The sequence below is a fragment of the Crocuta crocuta genome, unplaced genomic scaffold (assembly GCF_008692635.1).
Source record: "Crocuta crocuta isolate KB4526 unplaced genomic scaffold, BGI_CrCroc_1.0 scaffold299, whole genome shotgun sequence".
Lineage (NCBI taxonomy): Eukaryota > Metazoa > Chordata > Mammalia > Carnivora > Hyaenidae > Crocuta > Crocuta crocuta.
Genome location: NW_027532747.1, coordinates 13,137,399 through 13,162,941, shown reverse-complemented (window position 1 = coordinate 13,162,941; position 25,543 = coordinate 13,137,399). Strand labels below are relative to the sequence as shown.

At 46.6% G+C, this 25,543-nt stretch overlaps 1 protein-coding gene across 1 annotated transcript in view; it reads right to left on the bottom strand.

Moving 5' to 3' along the window:
• KCNK10 (potassium two pore domain channel subfamily K member 10) overlaps positions 1 to 25,543 on the bottom strand; it is a 130,757-nt gene that overhangs the window by 62,315 nt on the left and 42,899 nt on the right. The window contains exon 2 of the mRNA XM_077780884.1: positions 7,149 to 7,483. Coding sequence (XP_077637010.1) covers positions 7,149 to 7,483 — 335 coding nt within the window. The remainder of the gene's footprint in view (positions 1 to 7,148; positions 7,484 to 25,543) is intronic.

Here is a 25,543-nt window from a genome sequence, read left to right as displayed (position 1 = left end):
CGCTGGTGAAAGGGCAGTGCCTGTGACTTCAGGACATGAGCCAGGAGGAGTCGCTTCAGTTTGTCAGGGCTGTGTCCTTGGGTACAAAGGACTCAAACCTGCACTCAACAGAAGTCTGCTGCTGCCTCATCTGCGGCCTAAACCTCTTGCCCAAAAGGCTGCTTGGAAGAAGCAATGGCCCAGGGCGGGGAAGGACAAGGCTTAGCTGGCTCTGCTCTCTGACTCACAGCAAGTATTTCCACAGACTGCTCCATCGGTGTCTCCGGGGCCATGCTTCCCTTAAACCACTGTGTTCCTAGATATGTAAAGCTTTGGAGGCTATGGACGCCAAGGGCATCTGCTCGTGCAGGGAAAAAACACAGACAGATGATTTAAGAGAAGTACTCTTGGCAACAAGACTGAAAAGAAAGGGCTTCTGTTGCCCAGAAACAAATTCTCTGCTTCACTTCTGTGAAGGTTCGAAATGAAGGGCTCTTGGTCTCCAAAACAGATATAAAAAGCGCTATTCACTCATTCCTCGAGCCTTGAGCATCTTCTGTGGGCCAGCTACCTGTGCCAGCAGGGGGGACATAAGGATCAAAGACACAGGCTCAATCTGGAAGACCTTACAGCTGTGGGAAGGAGACGGATGAGAAAAACGATTGAGTCTGTTAAGCGTGGAGGCAAATATGAGTGCTTGATGCTTGGGGCCAAGCAGAGCACCTCCCACCATAGAGGTACATGAAGGCTTCCCCGAGGACTTGAGTTTGGGCACCTCTGAAGGCAAATGATTCAGAAATCTAAAACTAACACTTCGCAGAGTGCCACAGTTGGCATTTCTTAAGCGTGTAGTTAAGCGTGTGAATCAATGAATCAATGAATCAATGATTTAAAACCAGCTCTTGACTACCACTGCTACCCTTTGGATTTACATAAGGGACCAAAATGGCAAAGTACCGATTGATCACACCATGCCACCCTGCTGCCTGAAACACGGCCACAGCTTCCCAGTGCTCTCAGGATAAAGTCCAACATCAAGCCGCATGTGGTTTGGCCCCTGCCTGCTCCCAGCTCAACCTCCTACCAAGCTCCCCTTGCTAACTCCCTTCCAGCCATATATGCTTCTCTTCTCTCAAGTCCTCAGACACCCTGGGCATCCTTCCACCACAGGGCCTTGGCTCGCTGCTGTCCCCTCCTCTCCCCGTGCCCCTGCGTCAGATCCCATGCTCACATGCCCCACGGCTCCATTCTTCGCGGTTTTATTTACACTAATTTGTGTGATGACATGCACAAGGTGTGCCTCCCCTACTACCTATCAGTAGGGCAACCATATGATTTATCTTTGAAACCAGGATACTTGTGACAGAGAGAAAGAGACGCTATTAATAGTTATTCCAGAACCATGAAAACTGGGAGGTGTGGTCATCCTAGTTATAAGCTCCAAGACGTCAGGGACTGTGTCCACCTTTTATTCACCATCATGTTCCCAGGACTTAGCACTGGAGCTGGCACACAGCAGGAAATCTGTAAATCTGTTGAATGAATGAGTGAGTGAGTGAATGAATGAATGAATGAGAAATCTAGTAAGGGATTTGGGGCTTGGAAGAAGAACGGAATGGTAAATGTCACAGCCTTGGGAAATGTTCATGGCTTGTGAGAATTAACTAACATCTCCTTGCTTCTGGAGAGAACAGTATGGCAGCTCCAGATGTCTGGCCCTCCCTTATCTGCAGAACAGCGGCTTTGGTGACCACGGCAGCATTAAAGGTCCACGCCCAGGACACGTCACAGTGCCCCGTCCTCTCCTGCAGCTACTTATATCTTAAGTGAAATCATGTCCCACCAAATCATGGTGGAGTCAGGCCCAAAGAACAGAGCCAGTAAAATGAGTCAGTAGGCCAGAGTACTGAGCAAAGTGTCTTAATACACATGAGGCTCAGTGTCCCCACCAAGGCTCGGGACAAATATGCTGCTCTAGATGGCCACGGTAACGCCTCTAAATAGAATAGGAAAGTGGTCCATTGCCTCCTTGTGCCCAGGCCACAGAGACACAGCCCCATCCGTGTTAGCAACCCAAGCCGGCACTCACTGAGCTATTTCTGCGAAGGCGACTTCACACTTCAACAGTAGAAGCGCATTGAGAAATTTGTCAATGAGAAAATTTAGGATTGAAACCCCAAAGGGCATCTTAGGAGCATTCTTCTCTTCCCCCTCAGCAGGACGCCAGGATGCACATACTTTAGGGGCTTTCTGGCTCTTCTCTTCCTTCCCAAAGAAATCAATAGCATCAATCACAACAACTACAAGTAACTGAACTATTTGTGTGCTATGCATACAACCCTAACAGGTGGACACTAATACCACTATCTCCATTTTATAGGCGGGAAGCTGAGGCCCAGGATGACTCCCGTATTTCCCAAGTCATCCGGCCGGGAAGCAGGAAAGAGATTTAACACAGAACTGCAGGGCCGGGGTGCTTAACGTCATGCTCGGCTGCCCACGCAGCCTCTGCTTGAACAAGCGGCGTGTGGAGCACGGAGCAGGCACTCCAGAAATCTCTGCTGAATGGGGAATGAGTCATTTGCAAGTTTCCCGCGTCCAGCTCTCTTAAGCGTGGCCCCTTCTCTGTGTCTCGGCATCTCTAACCGAGATGTTAGAATGTTCTAATATTCTTCTTATAGGTCTTCCTTCCTCCAATTTCTCCTTCCACCAACCCAAAGCCCCCATTGCTAACAGACTTATTTTTCCAACAGCAGATTTTCATCATGTCACTGCCTTGCTTAAATTCTTTAGTGACTCCCCACTTCCCAGGGCAGAAAGCCCAACTCCTCAGCAAGGCTCCCTGGGCACCTCCCAGATCCAGCCCCACTCGCTTCCACAGTCTTAGCTACCACCTCTCCTTACACCTCTCAGCTCAAGCCCCAGTGACCGCCTGCAGCTCCCTCAACGGGCCACACGTGCCTTTGGGACGCCCTTTACCCGTGGCCTCAGGAATGACCTTCCTCCCACAGTCCATGTTTCTGTTTGAATGTGTGGTGGTTAACAGTCTAGGACACATGGTCAGACCGCCCAGGAGTAAATCCTAGATCTTCTGCTTACTAACCAGGTGACCTTGACCATGTACCTTCGGTGCCTGCTGCCTCTGTTTCCTCATCTATAAACAGGCACAAACGACTATCCTTGTAGAATAGTCAGAGGGACTAAAAGAGATAAATAGCCATAAAATCTTCCCTCACCTCTGTTTACCTCACCGGGGCTCCCATTTTTATGTACTTCTAATAGCTCCGCTCTGGCCATCATAAAATGACAAGACAGAACAAATGCTGGCAAGAACGTGGAGAAAGGGGAACCCTCTTGCACGGCTGGTGGGAATGTAAATTGGTGCAGCCGCTCTGGAAAACGGTATGGAGGTTCCTCAAAAACTTAAAAATAGAACTACCATATGATCCAGCAATTCCACTTCTGGGAATACGTCCAAGAAAAACACAAAAACACTAACTTGAAAAAAATACACGCAACCCTCATGCTCATAGCAGCATTATTTACAGCAGACAAGACCTAGAAACAGCCTAAGTGTCCATCGATAGAGGAACAGATATAGGAGTTGTGGTACATAGTACATACAGTGGAATATGAAGAGACCGCATTACGCTAAGTAAAATAAGTCAGACAGAGAAAGACACATACTGCATGATCTCACTTATATGTGGAATCTAAGAAAAAAAATTATAGAAAAGGAGATCAGAAGCCAAAGGTAGAGGGAGGGGGTAAAAAAGTACCAGCTTCCGGTTATAAGATCTATAAGTAGAGGCGCCTGGGTGGCTCAGTTGGTTAAGCATCCGACTTCAGCTCAGGTCATGAATTCACAGTTTGTGGGTTCGAGACCCACAACGGGATCTGTGCTGACAGCTCAGAGCCTGGAGCCTGCTTTAGATTCTGCATCTCCCTCTCTCTCTGACCCTCCCCCACTGGCACCTCTCTGTCTCTCTCCCTCTCTCTCAAAAGGAAATAAACATTAAAAAAAATAAAAAACGTGTGGCTCTTAAAAAAATAAATACAATACAATACAATACAATAAAAACTTTAAAGAAACAGTATCACTGCCTGAAACTCAAAGCTCCCAGAGCAAAACTACAAGCAGCAGCAGCAGCAGCAGCAGGGATAGCAATCTTTTTTTTTTTTTCTGAGCACTCACCACGTGCCAAACACCGTTCAAAGCCTTTCTCAGTGAATTATAGAACTTAATCCTCTCAACACCTCAGGGGTGAGGGATTTTAGGCACATTCTATTGATGATGAAACTGGATCTCAGAGAGGTTAGTAACTTGCTCAAGGTGTATTTTATTCTCATCTTTTCTATCCCCAGCACGTAGCATGTTACCTGATACAACAGGAGTTCAATAGCAACTTAAAGAATGCATGGATGAGGGGTGCCTGGGTGGCTCAGTCTGTTAAGTCTCTTACTTCGGATCAGGTCATGATCTCGCGTTTCGTGAGTTCAAGCCCCGCATCGGGCTCTGTGCTGACAGCTCAGAGCTGTGCTGGAGCCTGCTTTGGATTCTATGTCTCCCTCTCTCTCTGCCCCTCTCCCTAATTTCTCTCCTCATTCTCTTTAAATAAATAAGTACATTTAAAAAAAAATCTTGTAGACTCATTGTGGGAGGAAGATCAGGGTCAGACAGACCTCACTTTCAATCCAAGCTTGGCCACTTTAGGGGTTGGAAAGTCACTCAACCTCTTTTAGAATCAGCTTCCTCATCTATAAAATATATGTAATTGTGCCAACTTAAGAGTGTTGTTGGAATGATGAAATGAGATAATGAATATAAGGTACCTAGCTTATGACAGGTGTCTAATAAAGGGTAGTTTTTTAAATTGTTACAAAAATGACTTAAGGATGCATATGTCTGTTCACGTGTGTATGTGCACACACACGCACACATCTCATTTCACAGAGAAACCTTTGAGGCCAAAGCAGGGAATGGTTTTATTTATTTATATTTTTAATGTTCATTCATTTTTGAGAGAGAGAGCAGGAGAGGAGCAGAGAGAGAGGGAGACACAGAATCCTAAGCAGGCTCTGCACTGTCAGCACAGAGCCCAACATGGGGCTTGGACCCATGACACAAGATCATGACATGAGTCCAAGTCAGATGCTCAACCAGCTGAGCCACCCGGGTGCCCTCAGGGATCGGTTTCAATGGCAGCCCCAGAATCAGAACCTCCACACCCCTCGTCCTGTCCATTCTAGCCTCTGAGCTCTTTCATGAGATGAGAGCCAAAGAATGGGCAACACATAAATAAACAAATCCATAAATAAATTCAGATATATGGCGGCATCACCAATGTTATAGATTCAGTTTAATATCTAAATCCAAAAGGATTCTCTACTGGTCAATAAATAGATGCAAAGCAATACATAGGCTACACATTGATGCAAAGATAATGTGACATGATCTTTTTCCTCAAGATCTCACTATCTACGGGAGGAAAATTCAAGCATGAATCTAGGTTCAATTCAGACCACCTTTTATATGTATTGCAGCTAAATAAAAAGTAGCAAAAGTCATCACAACAAGTATAATTCCATCCTTACTCCAAATAACTCCAGAATTGTTTCTCCCATTTTCTATGGTATTCTAGACCTTAAATCTGGCACAGATTAGTACAACATTCTCATCACCACAAACTTGACAGCGTTTTTTCATAAAAGGAGAAAACAAAGACAAAGCTAGCCAAGAAAGAGTAATATGAAACACTGCCCTTAGATTTTACAGTTTTCTTTTCTCATAAAAATTGTAGGGACATAGGTATGAAATCATATTTATTCCCACAGGGATAGAGATAGAATGTGTATTTCTGATTACCAAAGTTTCTTTACAGGAATACAATTGCTATGAAGGTTCCAGATCATAAGTAGCCCCAAAATTCCCTTACCCTATCAGTGCAGTTTGAAATAAATAAATAAATAGCCAGGACAGTCTTGCAAATCCTGCAATATCCTGGGTTGCAGTAGCCATGAGAATTTAATGCAGATAATCCCAGAGCAGAAGGAGGTGAGGAACTTAATGCAGATAATCCCAGAGCAAAAGGAGTTGTGGGAACCATCTTTTCCATCCCTCTGCCTTGCAAACTTTAGAACCCCTAGAAGGACGTGACTCTCCCTTGCCTCCATGAATGTCACCGCCATGCACCGAGACCCACTCTTCCTGGTTTGGGAGGGTGTCTAGGACAGGAAATCAATTTTCAGCTTTCAAGGCAACCATCCGCCCTCCATCTCCTGCACGGTAGAGCCCTCCAATTGGGCTCCCGACCATTTCCCTTCCTCCCTCTGGGACTTGGCTCTCTGCCCTTCACAGACTTCTGATGCCTCCTGTTTCATTTCCTCCCATCATGCCACCTGAGAGGACTCTGTCTCCCATGGCCAAGTTCACCTCTGCCAAAGCCACCCTCATCCTTGCTTTCACTGCCTCGCTTCTCTAGGTCGTAGCTCCAAGTTCTCCCCCTCCATCTCTTTATGGATGCTATCTTCTTAATATCCAAGCTATGCAAGGACCTTAGCGCAGTGCCTGATACAGTAACTGTTCAAAAACAGTCATCTTGATTATTGCTATTACTGCTGTCTTTATTTTATCCCCATAAACCCACCAAAATGACCCTCCCAAGTCACCAACAACCTCTCATCCCACATCTGGTGGTCTTTTACTCCATTTTCAATGACTTGGGACAGGTTAATACACCCCCTGCTTGTTGAAAATTCTTTCTGTGGCGCCCAGTGCACCCTCTTAGCCCAGCATCTCATGCGGACTTGAGAATCAGGAAGTTAATCAGCACACATAGGTGGACTTGAATTTGAAAATCCAAAGCCCATTTGCCTGCCGCTGCCTCTGGCCACCTCATCCAAAAGCAGATGATGTGAAACACAGTCCACTCCTAATGTCAAGGCATCAAGGCTGTTGCACGCGTGGCCCCTCTTCCCCTTCCTCATCACGCACCTCACTCTCTGGCTCCTTGGAGGTCTCAGCCCAAATGTCATCTCCCTGGAGAAGACCACCCTGACCATCAGGAGCATCTCAACCAGAGGCGAAACTCAGTGAGCTCCAAGGTCAAAACCGATGCTGTCCCTTCTCCCCCGTAGGCTGTGCTATGGCTGACTTGCTCCCTGCTCACCTGGATCAGCGTCTCCAGCTCCTGTGGGCTCACGCAGATATGATCCCGCAGGAATTCCGCCTTCTCCAAGGCGATGGTATTCTTCTGGCTGCTCTCAAAGGGCTGTTCCAGCGCCCGGAAGACCAGACCGCCCGTGACGAGGTAGACCACCACGACCACAAAGATCGCAACGACCGTTTTCCACTTCATGACCGTCTGCAGGCCCCCCTGGGGGGCGCCTTCCATTCTGGCTACCACTGTGGCTCGGGAGGAGATGGAGAGGCGCGGGGCCACGTAGTGCCCGTTAGTGGCACCCTTGGGTGGGCACACCGGGGGCGCTGCTGCCGGAACGGCCACTGAGAAACAGAGTGGGGGACAGGGAGAGAGAGAGTTTGTTTATAAATACGAGACTTGTCAGAAGCAAAGCACAGATGTCTTTCTCAAGCCAGCTTTCAAATGTGAGGATTACAAACCGGCTCACCAAGCCGCAGTGAGGGAACCTGATCGGTTCCGAGGTACCTGTTTGAGTTCTTTAAAAATGAGCCCTAGGAGTTCTGGTTTAAAAAAAAAATAGTATTAATTGAGTTTGAAATACTTCTATTTCTCTCCAATTTTGAAAGCCAGTGATTCATCTCTTCCCATAGCTCCCTTGGTTAAACAATATGTGAGATAAATGACAAACCACCATATTTCAAAAACAGACGTATTATTCAACTTGGAGAGGAAATGAATAGGAGATGGAAGCCCAATGACTCTGTCCACATACTGAGGACTGGGTGATACCAAGAGCAGAGAAGAGATTAACATCTAGCGAGGTTCAAAGTCCCTTTCATCCAGGGTCATGGTCACAAAACAAAGAAGGGTAAGCTTGGTATCAGGGAAACAAGTCAAAAATCAAACACAGTAAAAACAGGTTTGGGTTTCAGAAGACGGCCAAAGTGATTAAAAAAAAAAAAGACAGATTAGGATGAGGGAAGAAATAATGAGTGATGTTTTATGCCAATTAACTTGGTTTCCAAAAAAATAAGAATAATAAATAGATTCTAAGCATATTTCTCAATAGAAAATGCAACGACTTAGATGTAATCACTCCTGATCTATTAGTAATAGAATTTTTCTTCTATTTTCCTCCAGAAAGAAGCCATTGGAAAAGAAATTTTCCCTCGTGTTGAGAACACATCAAATTCTCAAAGGTCCCTGGTCTCTGTTTGGGCAATTTCGTTACCTTGGAAATAAATATGTTAAGCTGTAGGCTTTTCTGGAATGGCAGGAAGCAGAGGCTAGTGTTGCACACATAATGCTATCATGCATTTCAGAAATCTGCCTTGTGCAGCAGTGAGCAGCCATTGCACTTTGATTTTGTTCTGCCCTCATTATACTAACGCTCATTACAGCCTCTGCCATAGCACAGCCTGGCTGTTGTGTAAATAAGGTATTAGGAGATGACAAACCTAATTACCTAAGTGGGGCAAACAATCCCACTCAAGAGAGCTGACTGCTCAGTCTCTGCCTTGGGAAACTCAAGATAAATAAAAGCACGGCGATGTCCCTCCCTGTTCACGGCACCTATGACCCTGACGATGCCTGGCAAGAAGGGTGGCCACCTTGAGGAATCTAGGTCTGTAAACATCTGTCTTTCCTCCTGGAGCCTCAAAATCAGCTTTTCTCTTTGAAAACCAAGCAGAACAATCAGCCTTTTATTGTATATTATTCTAGCAAATGAAATCACTAGATGTCACATTTCCTTCGGATCCCACTGAACACAAAACTGTCTGGAACCTCCGACTGAAAGATTTAAGAATGAGGATCAGTACTGTGAGAATTATGTTCTTGCTAATCCTTCTCCAAAATGCTACTTCCAGGTTCCTACTATCCCTTGTTGATACTGAGGTGCGTCTTGTCTTGGGCACCTTTCTTCCCCACATTTCCCCTTCATTCAACTTCCCTGCTGTATCTCAGTCCCTTGCACCTCTCATCCTTCCCAGGACCACTGACCTTATCAGGGCCTTCGTCTTGTCTGACCTGAACCAATCCAGCAGCTTCCTAAGTGACCTCCCCTGCCTCCACTCTCACCCACTTTGACAAATCTGGGGTTAAATACCACNGACATTGGAATAATGGCTCCCAAAGACATCCACATCCTAATCCCTGGGCCCTATGCCTATGTTACCTTACAACAGGAAAGGGACTTTGCAAATGTGATTAAGTTAAGAATCTAGAGATAGGGAATTATCCCAGATTATCTGGGTGGGCCCAATACAATCACAAATTTCCTTATAAGAGGGAGGCAGGACAGCCAGAGAAAGACTTGTAAGGACAGAAGCAGAGGTCACAAGCCAAGGGATGGAATCAGCTGGAAGAGACAAGGAACAGACTCTCCCCTAGAGGTTCCAGAAGGATCCAGCCCTGCCCACACCTTAATTTTGGCCCAATGAGACCGATGTGGAACTTCTGACCTCCAGAACCATAAGATAATAAATACATAGGGTTTTCAGCCACTAAGATTGTTACAGCGGCAACAGGAAACTAATACGCCCTCACCAGACTAGAACTCTCTTGGCCCACCCTCACTGTCCTGTGTTTACTTGTCATTCGACTTGAAGCTCAGGAGGGCAGGCCCCGGGTCTACCCTCTCACCTCTGTACCTCAGTGTCCTGTACGGTTCCTGCCACACAATGCGCTGATTGAATGAATGAAGAACAGAAGGAAGAGACCTGGGCGCATCCGAACCAGCAGCCTCTTCCCACCTTCACCTGCCTGGGAAACTCCCTGTCCGCCTCAATCTCAGCTCCAAGCTGCCTCCCCTGTGAAGTCCTCCTAGACTCTCCAGCCGACCTGGCATGTCCGTCTCCCCACGAGCCTACAAATTCCTTGGAGTCTGAAAGCTTGTCTTTTAATTGTTGGATCTCCCTTTCATGGCATAGTGCCTGGCATAGAGCAAATGTTTGTTTTCTGTTGTTGTGGTTGTTGTTGTTGTTGTTAATTCCTTCAAACCATAAACAATAGCCCCATGGGAATCACTACCACCCTCAGTAACAAGCATTTGTGTAATGCCAGTGAGCGTGAGGCACTGTGCTGTGGTGGGGATAGGTCAGAGTCCCTCCCAGCTTCGGGGGTTTGACAATCTTCTTAGGGGACATCCTCCACACTGACAGGTGACAACCATTAGGAGGAAGCTTAATGAGCCTTGAGCTCAGGGGTCATCTGTAGCTGGGACTCATTCACTGGCTTGCATCATGGATGTTTCCAGGGCTTCTAGCATCCCTGCAGCTGAGCAGAATTGGGCTTGACAAAGGTCTTTTCCAGACAAGTTCCTGATGCCAGTTTGCTATGAGACTTGTCTCTGGAAGCAGAGTCTGAACAGAATCCACCAATCCCGAGTTTCCAAAGCACCAGGAGTAAAAACCAGAACTCCAGTCCCAAATCCATCAGTGTCTGGGTGACCTTGAAACTTCCACTTAGTCTCTCTGTTCCCTTAGCTGTGAAAAGTGGATGGTAAGGACTCAGTTGGAGGGCTGCAAGGTGCATGCATGCTCATGGCCACTGCAGATGCCTGCTTTGCAGATAAAGAATCTGATACCCAGAGAGGTTACATGACTAAACCCAAGATCAAGGGGGCAGAAAGTAGGGAGCGGGGCGGGGTTAGGGGGATGGGATTAAAATCAAAATAATGAGACTTCAAAGTCAGTCCTCTTCTGGAGCACAGGAACAGAAAAATAGGAAACAAAGAAATTCCCTTGGTGGAAAGAGCCCTTTTATCTAAAATGTATCAATAATGGATGGGTCATTCAAAGCAATGATCTATCATTCTTCACGACTCCCATGGAAAAGTATCTGGCAGCAAAAGCGCTGCCAAGAATTGATGAGAAAGGAAAGGCTGGAAGACAATATCCCTCAAGGTAATTTTCATTTTAAAATGTTTCCTNATAAAATAAAAATAAAATAAAATGTTTCCTCACATGGGCACCTGGGTGGCGCAGTCAGTTAAGCGTCTGATTCTTGATTTTGGCTCAGATCATGATCTCATGATTCATGAGATCAAGCCCTGCATCAGGCTCCATGCTGTTTGCGCATCCCTGATTGGGATTTGGGATTCTCTCTCTCTCTCTCTCTCTCTGCCCCTCCCCCACTCTCATCCTCTCTCTTTCTCAAAATAAATAAGCACTTAGAAAAAAAAAAGAAAAAGAAAAGATAAAATGCTCCTTCACAAACATTAGCCCATTCCACAGTTACCTAAACGTGGGTAGATAGGGGAGCAGGTGTGGAAACCTGCTCCTTCTTGGTTGAACGGGTTGTTGGTAGTTTTGAATTTTTCAGGCTTTCCCAGGCCCTGTACTTACCGCATCACCCATTCCTGCACTCAGTCAACAAACAATTGAGTCAGCCGGGCACCGTGCTGGGTGCTGAGGACACAGAAATGAGGAAGACCCAGCCCTGCCTTCAGAGTCTGTGGGGGAAATTGACAAGGATCTCAGACACGCGTGGTCCTAGTTCGCCATCACAAAACTCCCGCAGAGAGAAGTCATCCTTATCTCCCCCTCTTCACAGGTGACCCTGACCAGCCTATCACAAGCAGTGGCATCCTTGAATCTGTCCTCACACACCTAACCCCTAAAGCCTCCGCTCCTCCGTGCCACTCGAGACAAGTGACATCCGCAGGATTCAGGGTTTCTTGGAAACTTAGAATGCAGCCACCTCAGAGGTCTGCTGTCACGCAGCCACGTAACTCTGCCTGTTGACCCAGGCAAAGTACAACTGATTGCAGCATACTGGTGAGAAGCACCGAACTCCGGCCCTCTCCACCCAACCCCAGCCCTCCCAGGTCTGGAATCGGTCCAGGGCCACCTGCACAGGTGGCTCAGAGCTTCCAGAGAGCTCCAGGTAAACGCTGAGTCTGCAGTCCTCACAAGGCTTCCCTGGGTGCAGTGCACAGCGTGGGTATCAGAAAGAGGGAAGGAGCCATGAGGGGCCCCACCTGCCTGGAGCTGTCCCGGAGGCCGCTTTCACCTTCGCCGTCCTCTCAGAAGAGCAGAGAGAAGGCGCACGCTTGCTCTGATCCCAGACCCCCAACAGCCAAACCTCGTTCTCCCAGCTTGCGTTTGATGGCTGTGCCTTAAAGGTGATCAAGCTGGTCCTGGTAAGAACGCAGCGGCGCTCAGTCTACACGCACTAAATGAGCAAGCCGCGTCCCCAAAATGCCACCACAGAAAAGGCTCTCCCTTTCTGTTTAATTATTTCTCTCTCCCAGCCCTCTTAAACCACCAGGCTTTCTTTCCAGATGGAAGAGACCAAGGCATTGGGAAATTCCTGGGGACCTTTAGGGACAGAGCCAAGACTAGAGGAGACCGGGCTGAAAGGAAGGGCAGGGAGCTGAGGACATGCTGCCACCTTGACTCACATCTGTCTTCGCCTCTCTCTTTAGGGCAAGACTCTGTCTTCTCGCACCTGCATCACTTCGAAAGCCTCCAGTCCTGTCCCCTCAAATCCATCCTCCACATGGCAGCCAGGTGGCGCTCTCGCAGGTGTGAATCTGACCACCTCCACCTCCTACTTCGGCTCCTCTGAAGACACCACAATGATTCAAATAAAGCGCAGGCTCCTTCCAGGACCAGGTGCTTGCCCGTCTCCCCAGCCCCACCCGCTGCCACGCCCTCACAGGCAACCTTCGCCCCAGCCAAACCCAGCGGCACTGGGCCCCTACACGTGAGCCACCCGCTAATGCCGCCCTTTGGGCCATCTTGCTTCCCAGACACCTTTCTTCTCCCCACTTTTTATCTGGCCGACAACACCTCCTACTTCAAAACTCCCTTCATGTGTCACCACCTCCAGGAAGTCCTCCCTGGCTGCCCAGCTCCCAGTATAATCAGATGTCCTTTCTCTCTGCTCTGTGTCTCAGTGTGGACTGAGGCCCTCCTACTTATAATTTTGCTCCATTCCTGAATTCATTCACGCCTCCATCCATAAATGTGCTTTGCACCAACATTTATGATATTGATGTCACATACTTGCCCAACAGAACATGTGACTGCAGAATTCACTGAATCCAGCAGTATGAGCAGCCCCAGTGCTATAGTATTTTTCTCCCCACAGACAGACATCCAAAGTCAAGGTGTTCTCAGACAATAAATAGTCCAAGGAGAGCGCTTCATGATTTGTTCAACTCCTAGGGAAGATGAGGAAGAGCTCAGGACCCAAGCTCCTCCTTGCCCCTGTGAGCTGGCCACAACAGCCCTGGCATTTCCCACCGCCCGGCTCCTCTTTCAAGATCTGGGTCTCCCCACATTGCAGTTTTGCCAACAGGCCCCACACTCCACCACTTGTCTTGACTCCAAGGTCAAGGCCTAAAGGCAGTAGCCCCAGCTGGGATTCTGTGGTCTAGTTCCAACATGCTTCATGAAGAGCATATTTTGCCTCTTGCTCTAAATTTTTTCCTCCATAATTTAAATTAACTAAAGCATTTTTTAAAAAAAAAGATTATATTTCCCCTACCTTTTTGAATTAAAAATAATATAAGCTGCTGCAGTTCCCAAAATATCTCCTTTACCCTGGGGCCAAGGCTTCTCAATCCCATCTTCAGGGCCCATTCCTTCAAGACAGAGGTTTGCCTTTCCCCGGAGGTTTGTCAAAAGCAGCTACCTCTCCTCCCTGGGCTCCACGAAGGGGACTCTTCCCAATCAGGTTGGAGCCAGGGGGTCCTTCTAAAACTCCCGTCTGCTCCTGCTTAAAACCGCACAATTACTCCCACGGCTGTTTACATGGCCTCCGATGTTCCACACGCTCAGGGCCCGTCTTCCTTCCCCAGCCCTGCCTCACCCTCCACATGCTGCACTCTGATCCCAGCAAACTGGGTATCGGCTATCTCAAGCACGTAGATCACAAGTAGTTGTACCAACCCAAGCAATTCTTTTTTCTAGATCCACAGGAGGAAAGCAAAACTAAAAAATATGTCTTAACCCATTAGGCAGAAAGGCCTTATGACTTAAGTCCATAACCCAATGCCTAATTCCCTTACCTTGGGAAATGTGTTCACTGCATCCCACCTGATGATGGTGATGGAAGTAGCTGGAGGTACTTTGATAAATTCCAAATTTATCAGATCATAAAATACAGAGGTGGTAAGTGCACTAATGTTTTACGATAATGAAAAGGGATGGGTGTTTAGAAACTTGATATGTCATTTATTCGCTTATTCAATAAATACATGCCAACTACGTGCGAAGAGGACATCACAAGATCCATACTCAGTGTCCAGGCTGCCAAACCACCATCCACCAGGAGGCTGAAGAACCCGGTTCTTTTTAAAAGAGCCAAGTAAGCCAGTGGCTGTAAGCCTCCTTGTTGCTTTGATGCCCCTCAATCTAGCTTCAATCCTTCTTCTACTCTCTGCTTCGTCTGCCCTGATCCAAACTTCCCCCCTGCATCCCAAACCTTTCCAAAGACACCTCAGGACCACCAGAGCTGAAGACCTCCCCTACTTTCTCAGCATCTTCAGGGAGCCTTCCTCTACCTTCTTCAGGGACACCTGGGCTTCCCCTGAAGACACTGTCCTCTGACTGTGGCATTCAGGTAGAGGTTGTTCAGTCTCCCTCACCCACAATGTCAGGGCCACACTGTCCCGGAAATATAACACTCCACACTCTTGTGTCCAAATCTGTTCCTCTGAGACCCAAACCCTCTGGTTGCTTCACTTCCTCCTCTTCCCGTGGCTGCTGGGGAAGAGCTGACTTCTCTCCTTGATTCCCTGAAGCGTCCATCCAGGTTCTGCTTTCCTCCTGAGTTACTTCAGTTGTTCCACAGACAACTCCTCCAAGACCCACACCTCCCATTGCCTTCATTTCGTCACATGACCATCATCTCGAATCCACCTCAGCCAGGTTCCTCCAGAAGCCGATCGTGAGAAGACTGGTTTGCAAGTAATCCGTTTAGGAAGTGCTTCCAGAAGGCCGTAAGGACAGAGGAGGGAAGGGCAAGAAACCACGAAATAGTATGACTCCAGGTGAAGCCCTGTCCCCTGAGCCCAGAGGAGCTCTGCAGCATCAATTAGTTCTCCAAGTTTGTCCCACCTTGAGGCCAGGGAGCGAGGCTTTCCTTCTCTTACCCAGTGAATCATGGCTACGGAAACGCCTAGAGGGACATAAATCCCCAGAGACATCCTGGTCAGAGGCACTAGTAGACCAAGACAAAAAAATCTCCTGAAAAGGGACTCTTTGTAGGGACACGTTACGGGGGAGAAGCACACAGAGTCGGGAGGAGGGGTGCACCGGGCCAGGACAACAGACCTGGAAGAGCTGGGAAGCACCAACGGTTTCCGCTACCACTGCCTCTTCCTGTGACCACGTCCCGAACCCCGTCCTCAAGAAATGTCCCTGCCTTGGGGTGCCTGGGTGGCTTAGTCGGTTAAGCGTCCGACTTTCGCTTAGGTCATGATCTCACGGTTCGTGGGTTCGAGCCCCGCGTCAGGCTCTGTGCTGACTGCGCGCTCAGAGCCTGGAGCCTATTTCAGTCTGTGACTCCCTCTCTCTCTGACCCTCCCCTGCTCACGCTGTCTCTCTCTCTGTCTCCTAGAAATAAATAAACATTTAAAAAAAAAAAAATGTCCCTGCCTCAGAAGTCCTCCAGTAAAGAAACCCACTTCTTACCTGGGCATCCTATCCACCAGGCTCTGCCCCCGTAATTACCCCCATAGCACGTCCCGCCTCTACCTTTCACCCTCTCTCGTGCCCCCCTCCCGCCCCGTGTTTTCTTCCTTTCCTGCCCAGCTTACGCGCCAGGTTTAGCACTTTGCTCTCCACTAACAGATTCAACTCCCTTTCCTTCTGCCGTTTTCCTGGAGTCACCCCCTTCTTTGTTACTCCGTCTCTCTGCTCAGAGACCACATCCAGGCTGCTGGACGCCGCTGGGAAATCGAACAGCCTTGGGGATTGCTGCCTCTCAAAACCCCACGGTTTCCTTCCCAAGCTGGCCCTCGGTGCCACATGGCAAGCTTCCCTGTCTCCCTGCTCAGAGACAGCTGTCAGGACAAATGTCATGAAGACATTAGGTGTATCTTCCTGTACATAAACCTGAAAGCGTATATAACAATCCCCTACAAGATAGCTATGTACTCTACACAGGGATTTTCTGGGGAAAGCATTTGAACGGCAAGCTCCGTGTACAGCTAGCAAGAGCTTTCATTTATATTTATATTTGTTTAAGAATGAACTGTTTATGTAGAATGAGCTGCACCCTCACTTGGCCTTGTCGCAGGGTCACTGAGATGGAGTCTCAATGCCCCAGTTCATTGTGCTTTGCAAGCAGACTCAGCCGCCTGCATTNGGATTCTTCAATCAACCAGCACACCTAGATCTGGGAGGCAAAATGGGATCTGATGAAGCCAGAAATCCTTGCCGCCACGGGGATCCGAGGGCTGACCCAGCCTCCAGGGGAATTCCCCAACCAGTGAGCTGCTGAATGTAAGCTGGACCTTTTAGCCAAACCAACACAGCACTCCATCCCCCAAACATCTGCAGTCCTTTCTCAGTAATAATGCCTCCTGCTAGAGGGCAAATCCCTCTAGATGCCCCTTTCTCTGGACTCTTTGCCTCTAAATCTTCTATAGTCCCAAACCCAGTGCACAGCATATAATAAGAGCTCAATTAATATTCATCAAAGGGATTCAACACATGTTGGTCAAGTGTCTAGTGCTTCAGGCACCAGCAGGCAAAAGGTGATGGCACAGAACTCTGGTGTCCAGGAGCTCACCAGGTAAAAAGATGGATGAATTAGATGGGGCAATCTTCACCTCCACTCTCATGTCATGCAGAAAGGTCTAGCACTCCAGGATCAAGAGAAGGCACCTGAAATCTCAGACAGCCAACAGATCCCTGCATGGATCGTGAGGAAATCTGATATCTGCTGTGCTGGTCCCTAAACTGCCCGCCTCCCGAGAAAGAGCTCATAAAGCAGGGTGTACAGAAGTTTACTTTGGCATCATTTACAAAAGTCAAATTCCTCTTCCTTGTTACCACCTTCTCATAGATCCTTAGACCCACAGCTGTTACCCAGGCAACCTCTCTCTGTCATGTTAGTAGCAATGAAGCAGTCACCAAAATCATATTTCCTTTCAAGAAACCGCCCAGCTATAAGAACCATAGGACATGATTCAAAAACTTAACAACCAAAATACAAATTAGCGAATATTGGCACATGGTTCGGTTCAATAAACTAATGCAAAATAAAGCTTGCCATGTGAACAAATGTTAAGGAGGGATGCAAAGTCCTTGTGAATTGCAAAGCCCAGAGGGGAAAAAAAAACACAAGAAGGGAAAAAAAAAAAAACCCAACATTTTCATAGACAGTTAAACCTAACCTTTGGGTTCTCAGCTTTTCATCAAGGAATATAATCGTCACAGAAAATCCTAGCTGAGGGGTGCCTATGTGGCTCAGTCGTTTAAGCGTCCGACTTCAGCTCAGGTCATAATCTCATGTTTCGTGGGTTTGAGTCCTGCATCTGGCTCTGTGCTGACAGCTCAGAGCCTGGAGCCTGAATCGGATTTTGTATCTGCCTCTCTCTCTGACTCTGCCCTACTCACTCTCTGTCTGTCTGTCTGTCTCTCTCTCTTAAAAATAAATGAACATAAAAAAATTTTTTTTAAAGAAAAGAAAATCCTAGGGGCGCCTGGGTGGCTTAGTCGGTTAAGCGTCCAACTTTCACTTAGGTCATGATCTCGCGGTTCGTGGGTTCGAGCCCCGCGTCGGGCTCTGTGCTGACTGCCAGCTCAGAGCCTGGAGCCTGTTTCAGTCTGTGACTCCCTCTCTCTCTGACCCTCCCCTGCTCACGCTGTCTCTCTCTCTCCTAGAAATAAATAAAAATATTTTAAAAAAAAAAAAAAGAAAAGAAAAGAAAATCCTAGCTGATATGTAATGCTTCTATACTTTGGATTCAACCTGTACTTAATTGCTTTGAAGTTGCCTCTAAAGAGATCATTTGAAACAGTCTTTTGCTTATGACTCTTCTACTTCATAGAAACGAGGAGGAAAGGGGCATAAAAAATTGTTATAATGAATTAAAAGAGCAAATGACATAACCCATATATCTTGGTATTTGTGGGCATTTCCATGAGTTCCCCACCATTTAAAGATTCTTAATGGCCCCTCAGACGCCAGTTGCATTTAAGCGGCTATTACTGGGAGGTGCCGAATTCAGCAAAGCCATTTGCTCCACAGACACAGGGCTAAATTAGGTATGTCACAGAGATAGCCCTTGGCTCTTCCAGCACAGCCCAAAGTGCCACAGCACTTAACTCACCGAAAGCTTCCCCACGAGGCCCATTTCATGACGTTCTCGAAGTAGTTCACAGGTACCAGGGTAGCATCCTTCCGTTCTTCCCCACTAACAGCTAACGTTCCCCACAGCCCAGAATGCGGTTTTTATCATTTGATGAGTGCGTACTATGTGCTCAGCACTCTGTAAGGTGCTCGAAGGGAACTTAACAGAAGCATTAGCTATCATCAGAAAGAAAAGTCCTTCAAGGTTGGCATTTCTTACTGGTCCTGGTGACTTGACCCAGAAGCAGACCATATGGTAGCTTCTACATGACTATCTAGTTTGGTTAGGGTTGCTAGATTTGAGAGTACGCTAAAAACTCACATCACATAAAATTCACCATTTTAACCATTTTAAAGCATACAACTCAATGCATGCTGCAAGATTCAGCAAATAAAAATGCAGGGCACCCAGTTAATTTTGAATTTCAGATAAAAAAAATAATTTAGGATAAGTATATCCCACGCAATATCTGGGATATACTTATACTTGAAAATTTATTCTTCTGAAATTCACATTTAACTGGGTGTCCTGTACTTTATCTGGCAACCCTAAGTCAGAGGGACACAAGGAATGCAACCATCAACCACCCAACACAACCAGCCAAAAATGTAGGTGAGTACTACACTGGGTAATACCAATCATAAAACCATATAAAAACAACCAGGCTCCTACCTCCAGCACCCTACCACAACTGCTCTTCGCAGGGCCCCCACCACCTCCACCTGGCCAGATCCAGGGCACACCACCGTGGCCTCATTCCACTTGGCCTCCCACAGAACTCCATGTGCAAGGCCTTGCTCCTTAAATTGCTCCCTCTTCTCGCCTCTTGACACCCCATTCTCAAGATTTTCCTCCATCCTGTCTCGTTAGGTCTTTTTAAATCCACTCTACAGATTCCTCTTCCTAAAAATGTGTAAATAATGGACCTTCATAGGGCTCATCCCGGCACCCTCTCTTCTCTGTATTCTCCCCATGACTGATCTCCTCCGGGGCCATGGTTTTAAATACCACCCACCTGCCAACGACTCCCAGATCTTTATGCCCAGGGAAGCAGCAGGCAGAAGCCAGCAGGAGGCAACTCAGGGATCAGTGTGCAAAAGTCACGGGGGTCGCAGGCATGCTGTGTTCTAGGTGATAAGCCAGGCCACCACTGGAGATGTCCAGAGCCCCTGCTGCTGAAGAACAAGGGAGCTCCGGGTGGCTGCTCAGGTTACAGGGGTACTGACACCTGGGTCACCACAGCCATCAGTACAAACTCTGGGCCACTTACAGCCATAACAGAAACCAAATATTCAATGAAGACAATCTCAAATTCATCCTCATGGACTATACAAAGGGCCGTGCAGCCACTACTCGAGGGGCCAAGCTAGGCTTGGTATGTGCATATACCAAGAGAGCGTGGGCTTCGGCATCCTCAAGGCCAAGGCCCAGGCCTTGATTCAGTAGCTGTGGGAGCCCTTCACCCAAATAGTGGCATCACAATGTGCATTGCTAGAAGCTGGGGTCAGAAAAGAGAGAAAAACATTTGCAAGGAGAGGGCCTCTTGGGAAAACTGTCTTGGACTGTGTGGGGAGGGGAGACTACTTCTTCCAAGAATAAACGTCAACTCCTGAAAACCTGTGCTCTGACTTCCAGCCTCACATATGCAAGTCACTGGCATATCTCAATTGTGTCTCACACTTAGTTTGTCCAAATTGTACTTGATCGCCAACCAGCCAAAAAAGAAGGCTTTTTTCCCAGGATGGTATGAACATCCACCCAGTTTGCTCAAGCCAAATGGCCAGATCCTAAGAGGCAACCTCACTTCAGCCTCCCTGTCCCTCCCACTCTCCCAGAGTTCTGTCGTTTCTACCTCCAAGGAGACCAAGAAATGGCCTCTGGCCCTCCTTCCGCCTCCCCCACCACCGGCCCAGGTCATCACCTCTCTGATGGACTTTGGCCATAGCTCCTCCCAGGTCTTTCTGCTCCTGTGCTCATCCTCTCAGCCATTCTCTGCACAGATGTCAGAAAACACTTTCATTCTTTCTCATGGCCATGTGTAGCAACATAGATGGACCTTGAGGGTATTATGCTGACATGTGTAGCAACATGGGTGGACCTTGAGGGTGTTATGCTGAGCGAAATAAGTCAGGCAGAGAAGGACAGCTACCATATGTTTGCACGTATAGGAGGATTAGGAGGAATTTAATGGAGGACCATGGGGGAGAAGGAGGGGGTAAATAGTGGGGGAGAGGGAGGGAGGCAAACCATGAGAGACTCTTGAATGCTGAGAACAAACTGAGGACTGATGGGTGTCAGGGGGGAGAGGGGAGATGGGCATGGAGGAGGGCACTTGTTGGGATGAGCACTGGGTGTTACATGGAAACCAATTTGACAATAAACTATCTGTTAAATACATAAATAAATAAATAAATAAAAATTAAAAGAAAAAAGAAAACACTTTCATGGGAACCCTTTTGCACTGTTGGTGGGAATGCAAACTGATGCAGCCACTCTGGAAAACAGTGTAGAGGCTCCTCAAAAAAATTAACAACAGAACTCCCGTATGACCCAGCAATAGCACTGCTAGGAATTTACCCAAGGGATATAGGAGTGCTGATGCACAGGGGCACATGGACCCCAATGTTTTAGAGCAGCGCTTTCAACAATAGCCAAAGTATGGAAAAGGCCTAAATGTCCTTCAGCTGACGAACAGATAGAGAAGATGTGGTTTATATATACAATGGAATACTACTTGGCAATGAGAAAGAATGAAATCCTGCCATTTGCAGCAACATGGATGGAACTGGAAGGTATTAAGCTAAGTGAAATCAGTCAGTCAGAGAAAGACAGATATCATATGTTTTCACTCATATGTGGATCTTGAAAAACTTAACAGAAGACCATACGGTAAGGGAAGGGAGTTTAAAAAAAGTTACAGAGAGGGAGGGAGGCAAATCTTAAGAGACTCTTAAATACAGGGAGCAAACTAAGGGTTGATGGGGGATGGGAGAGAGGGGAAAATGGATGATGGGCATGGAGGAGGGCACTTGTTGGGATGAGCACTGGGTGTTGTATGGAAGCCAATTAACAATAAATTATATTAAGAAAATAAATAAAGAACTTTGGGAGTTAGCATTTAAAAAAAGAAGAAAACACTTTCAAACACAAATCATACCACCTCCCTTCCTCTCAAACCTTTCTGTGCTCCCACCATTGCATCTAGGATAAAAGGCAGGTCCCCTAACATGGCCCCCAAGGCCTGACAACAGATTTCCCCCCCACCTCATCCCCTTTCCCTGCCTCCCAGCCTTCCTTCCCTTTACACAGGGTCTTTTTCCCCCCGCTCTTCCCATGGCGGGCTCCTGCCCATCGTTTGGGTCTCAGTTTATTTTTTTTTTAATTTTTAATTTTGTTTTTATTATTTATTTTTGATAGAGAGAGGGGGAGAGAGAGACAGAGCATGAGCAGAGGAGAGGCAGGGAGAGAGGGAGACACAAAATCCCAAGCAGGCTCCAGGCTCTGAGCTCTCGCCACAGAACCCAATGAAGGACTCAAACCCACAAACTGTGAGATCATGACCTGAGCCAAAGTCAGATGCTCAACCAACTGAGCCACCCAGGTGCCCCTGGGTCTCAGCTTAAATGTTACCATCTCAGAGCGGTCTTTCCTGACTACCCGAAATAGCCCCTCCCCATCTTTCTCTAGCTTTGCAGGGATCAGATGGTAGTGACATTATTTGCTGGTTTACTGTTGATTTTAGCCGTCTCCCCCAGCACTTGCCCCACTAGACCATCAACTCCGAGGGGAGAGACCTTGCTTGTTTGGTTTGCTTTTGCACACCCAGTGCTGGGCACACGGCACCTGCACACAGTAGGCACTTCATAAATACTCTGAATGAATACATGAAGCCAAAGAAGAGGTTTGATGTATAACTATACCAAATTGTACCAAAAACCAATAATGTAAGTTTTTTTTACCTATAGCGCATCCTAAATATCAGCCAGTCCTCCAACACCCTCAGCTAGAGGATCTAAGCGCCTTGTCCAAGGCAAGCAGGGACACCAAGATACAAGCCTGGTGTCCATCTCATTCTTGTTTTTTTTTTTTTAAGTTATTTTTAAATGTTTATTTATTTATTTTGAGAGAACAAGAGTGAGCAGACGAGCAGAGGAGGGGCTGAAAGAGAGGGAGAGAGTGAATCCGTGAAATCACGACCTGAGCCGAAATCAAGAGTCGGATGCTTAACCTACTGAGCCACCCAGACCCCCGGGTGCATCTAGAACCCATGCTCCATCAAGGCCCCCAGCTGCCTTCATGCTCAGTTACACGAAATTCTTTGAAAGAGCGGCTCGACCTGCAATTTTGTATTCACTCAAGAATTCAACTTGAGTTTCTCAGTTTGGTACTAATAAATCCCAAACCTCAAGCCCTGGTGTTCAGGATTGAATTTCACCCACTGGGAATGGAGAGCAAGAGCTGAGGCATGGGAGACACCGACTTTGCGGGCAAACCCCAAAACAAATTGGCAAGCAGCCACCGCGTAGTCACCGGTGTGAAGGTCAACTACATCTCTCCGCAGGACCTTCCATTTAAGTACAGCTGCATACCATTTCAAACCAACTCCTTTCTCATTCCTAGGCACTCACCAGAAATGCCCTAAACTGAGAACACTGAAGGTACAGAGACGCACTCCTTTGTAAATGACAGCACATAATATCTTCTTTTTTTAATTTTGTTTATTTATTTTTGAGAGAGAGAGCGAGCGAGCATGGGAGGAGCAGAGATAGGGAGACAGAGGATCACAAGCAGTCTCCACGCTGACAGCAGAAAGCCTGATGTGGGGCTCGAACCCACGAACCTCAAGGTCATGACCTGAGATGAAAATGGACGTTTAACCAAGTGAGCTACCCAGGAACCCCAGTGTCTTCTTATTCTTACTACCTTGAAGTGTGCCATCAAGTCTCCCTGTGCTTAAGAATCAACAGAGGCTGGAATCCATGACCTCCTGACAGGACTGCCACATTACACAGCTCCAGGAAATGCCATTTACAGTTGTGCAATACACAACCTGCACAGCTGTACACGGCAGCCCTACCTCTTAAGGCCTACTTCAGCTCTGTCAAGTTTGTGATGGCACTACAATTTGAACATGAGCTAAAAAAAAATGTTCTTGTGCCAGAAAATTCACATTTCCTTCAGCTCAAGCAAACAATCGCTAGATACTTCTATCAAACTGCAGTCTGCTAAAGAAGAAAGTGATTATCACGCTTTAAGGTTTTTAAATCACTTTCTGTCAAGAAAACTTGGTATGAAAAAGCAAATGAAAACAAAGATCACAGTAAGATCACTCTTTCTAGGACCTATTTACATACTAAATCAGTCAGAATAACAACAGATACAAGATCTAAATCAAACCAAAAGTCTTTTTTAAATGGAATAAGCCCTCTCTCCCTTTTCTACGACTTTTAGTTTTATGGATTTGCTTGCATGGGCACATTAAAGGTTATTGCCCACAGCAGATGCTAATGCGACCTTGCCAGCATGAAGACTTTACCTAGTGACTGAGATCTTGAGGCTGGAATCAAGATAACAACAGTGGTACCACTTACAGACCAAATCTGTGCACTAAAAATAGCCAAGAGCAATGTGGAATAGACCAGAGATGTTCAAAGTCTTCAAACAAAACCCTTCCATTTCAGGGAAAGGTTGTGCTCTAAAAGTTTGAGTTTTAAGTAGAAATTCAATTGAATTGAAAAAAATTCAAACGTTAAGTGGAAATTATAGCTATATATGCAAAATTTCACTTGAAGGAAGGGGTCAGGTAAACCTTATAAACATACGATCTGAATCAAACTGAACTTCCTTCAGATGAAATGGTTTTGTTCTGCAAGTTCAAATTTTGAGCAGAAATTCAACTGAACTGAATAAAATTCAAACATTAAGTAGAAATTATATAGACACAGATAGAGATGTAAAATTCCATTTGAAGGGAGGATTTTAGGGGCAGGCGGGTGGCTCAGCCGGTTGAGCATCCAACTTAGGCTCAGGTCATGATCTTGCAGTTCATGAGTTCAAGCCCCGTGTCGGGCTCTATGCTGACAGCTCAGAGCCTGGAGCCTGCTTTGGATTCTGTGTCTCCGTCTCTCTCTGCTCCTTCCCTTTTCATGCTCTGTCTGTCTGTCTCTCTCTCCTCTCTCTCTCTCAAAAATAAATAAACATTAAAAAAATTTTTTGAAGGAAGAATTTTGTTCTAAAAGCCTGAACACCTCTCCTATTCCACACTACTCTTGGATAATGAATATTGTATATTATATTATGCAGTATAAGCATAATATGTTAAATATTAAATACATATAAATGTTATATTATTATATAGTACATTGTGTTTTATATAGTATAGTACAGTGTAGTATAGCATAGTATAAAACAATATAATATAACCTCAAAGCAAGCTGTAATGGTTGGAATTTTGACGAGGGAAGAAATTCATTTGAAGGAAGGTGTCAGGTAAACCTTCTTCAAAGTCATAGGAGCTTTGCCTCCTTCTCATTCTCTAGACATAGTGCTAAGACCTCCTGAGGACCCAGAAGGCTCTGGAACATGGGCGGAAACCATGAATCTGGAAGGAAAAGCACCAAAGGCAATATCCAGAGCGTGGACTCTAGTCCCAGCTTTCTACTAGCCTGCCCTGTCACCTTCAGCACACACTTGGGAGCAGCAGGCTGGGTACGAATGCCAGCTGGTGTCACCTAACCTCCCTACGACTCTCTCTTCTGTATAAAAAGGAAACAGTAACCTGCCGCAGGGGGCTACACTGCAAATTAAATGGTATCGTACTCATTGGGTGCTTATTATATTGAATGGAGGTAGTATTTAAGAACTGCTAGTTGTGATAATAATTAATGCATTAGATAAGGTCTGTAGAATGGGAAATGTGTTCCTGAACATTGAATACAATGCTAACTGAATTTACAGTAAATGCATTTTGTGTCTTGTTTCGACTAGTTTTATTGTAAATATCATTAGGGATTGTTGCTGGCCTTCTTCCTCTCCAGAGCTCAGCTGACTGAAAGCCAACGGTAATTCACATTCACCTTTTGGCTTGTAGGCTCCTTGTGATACCTCG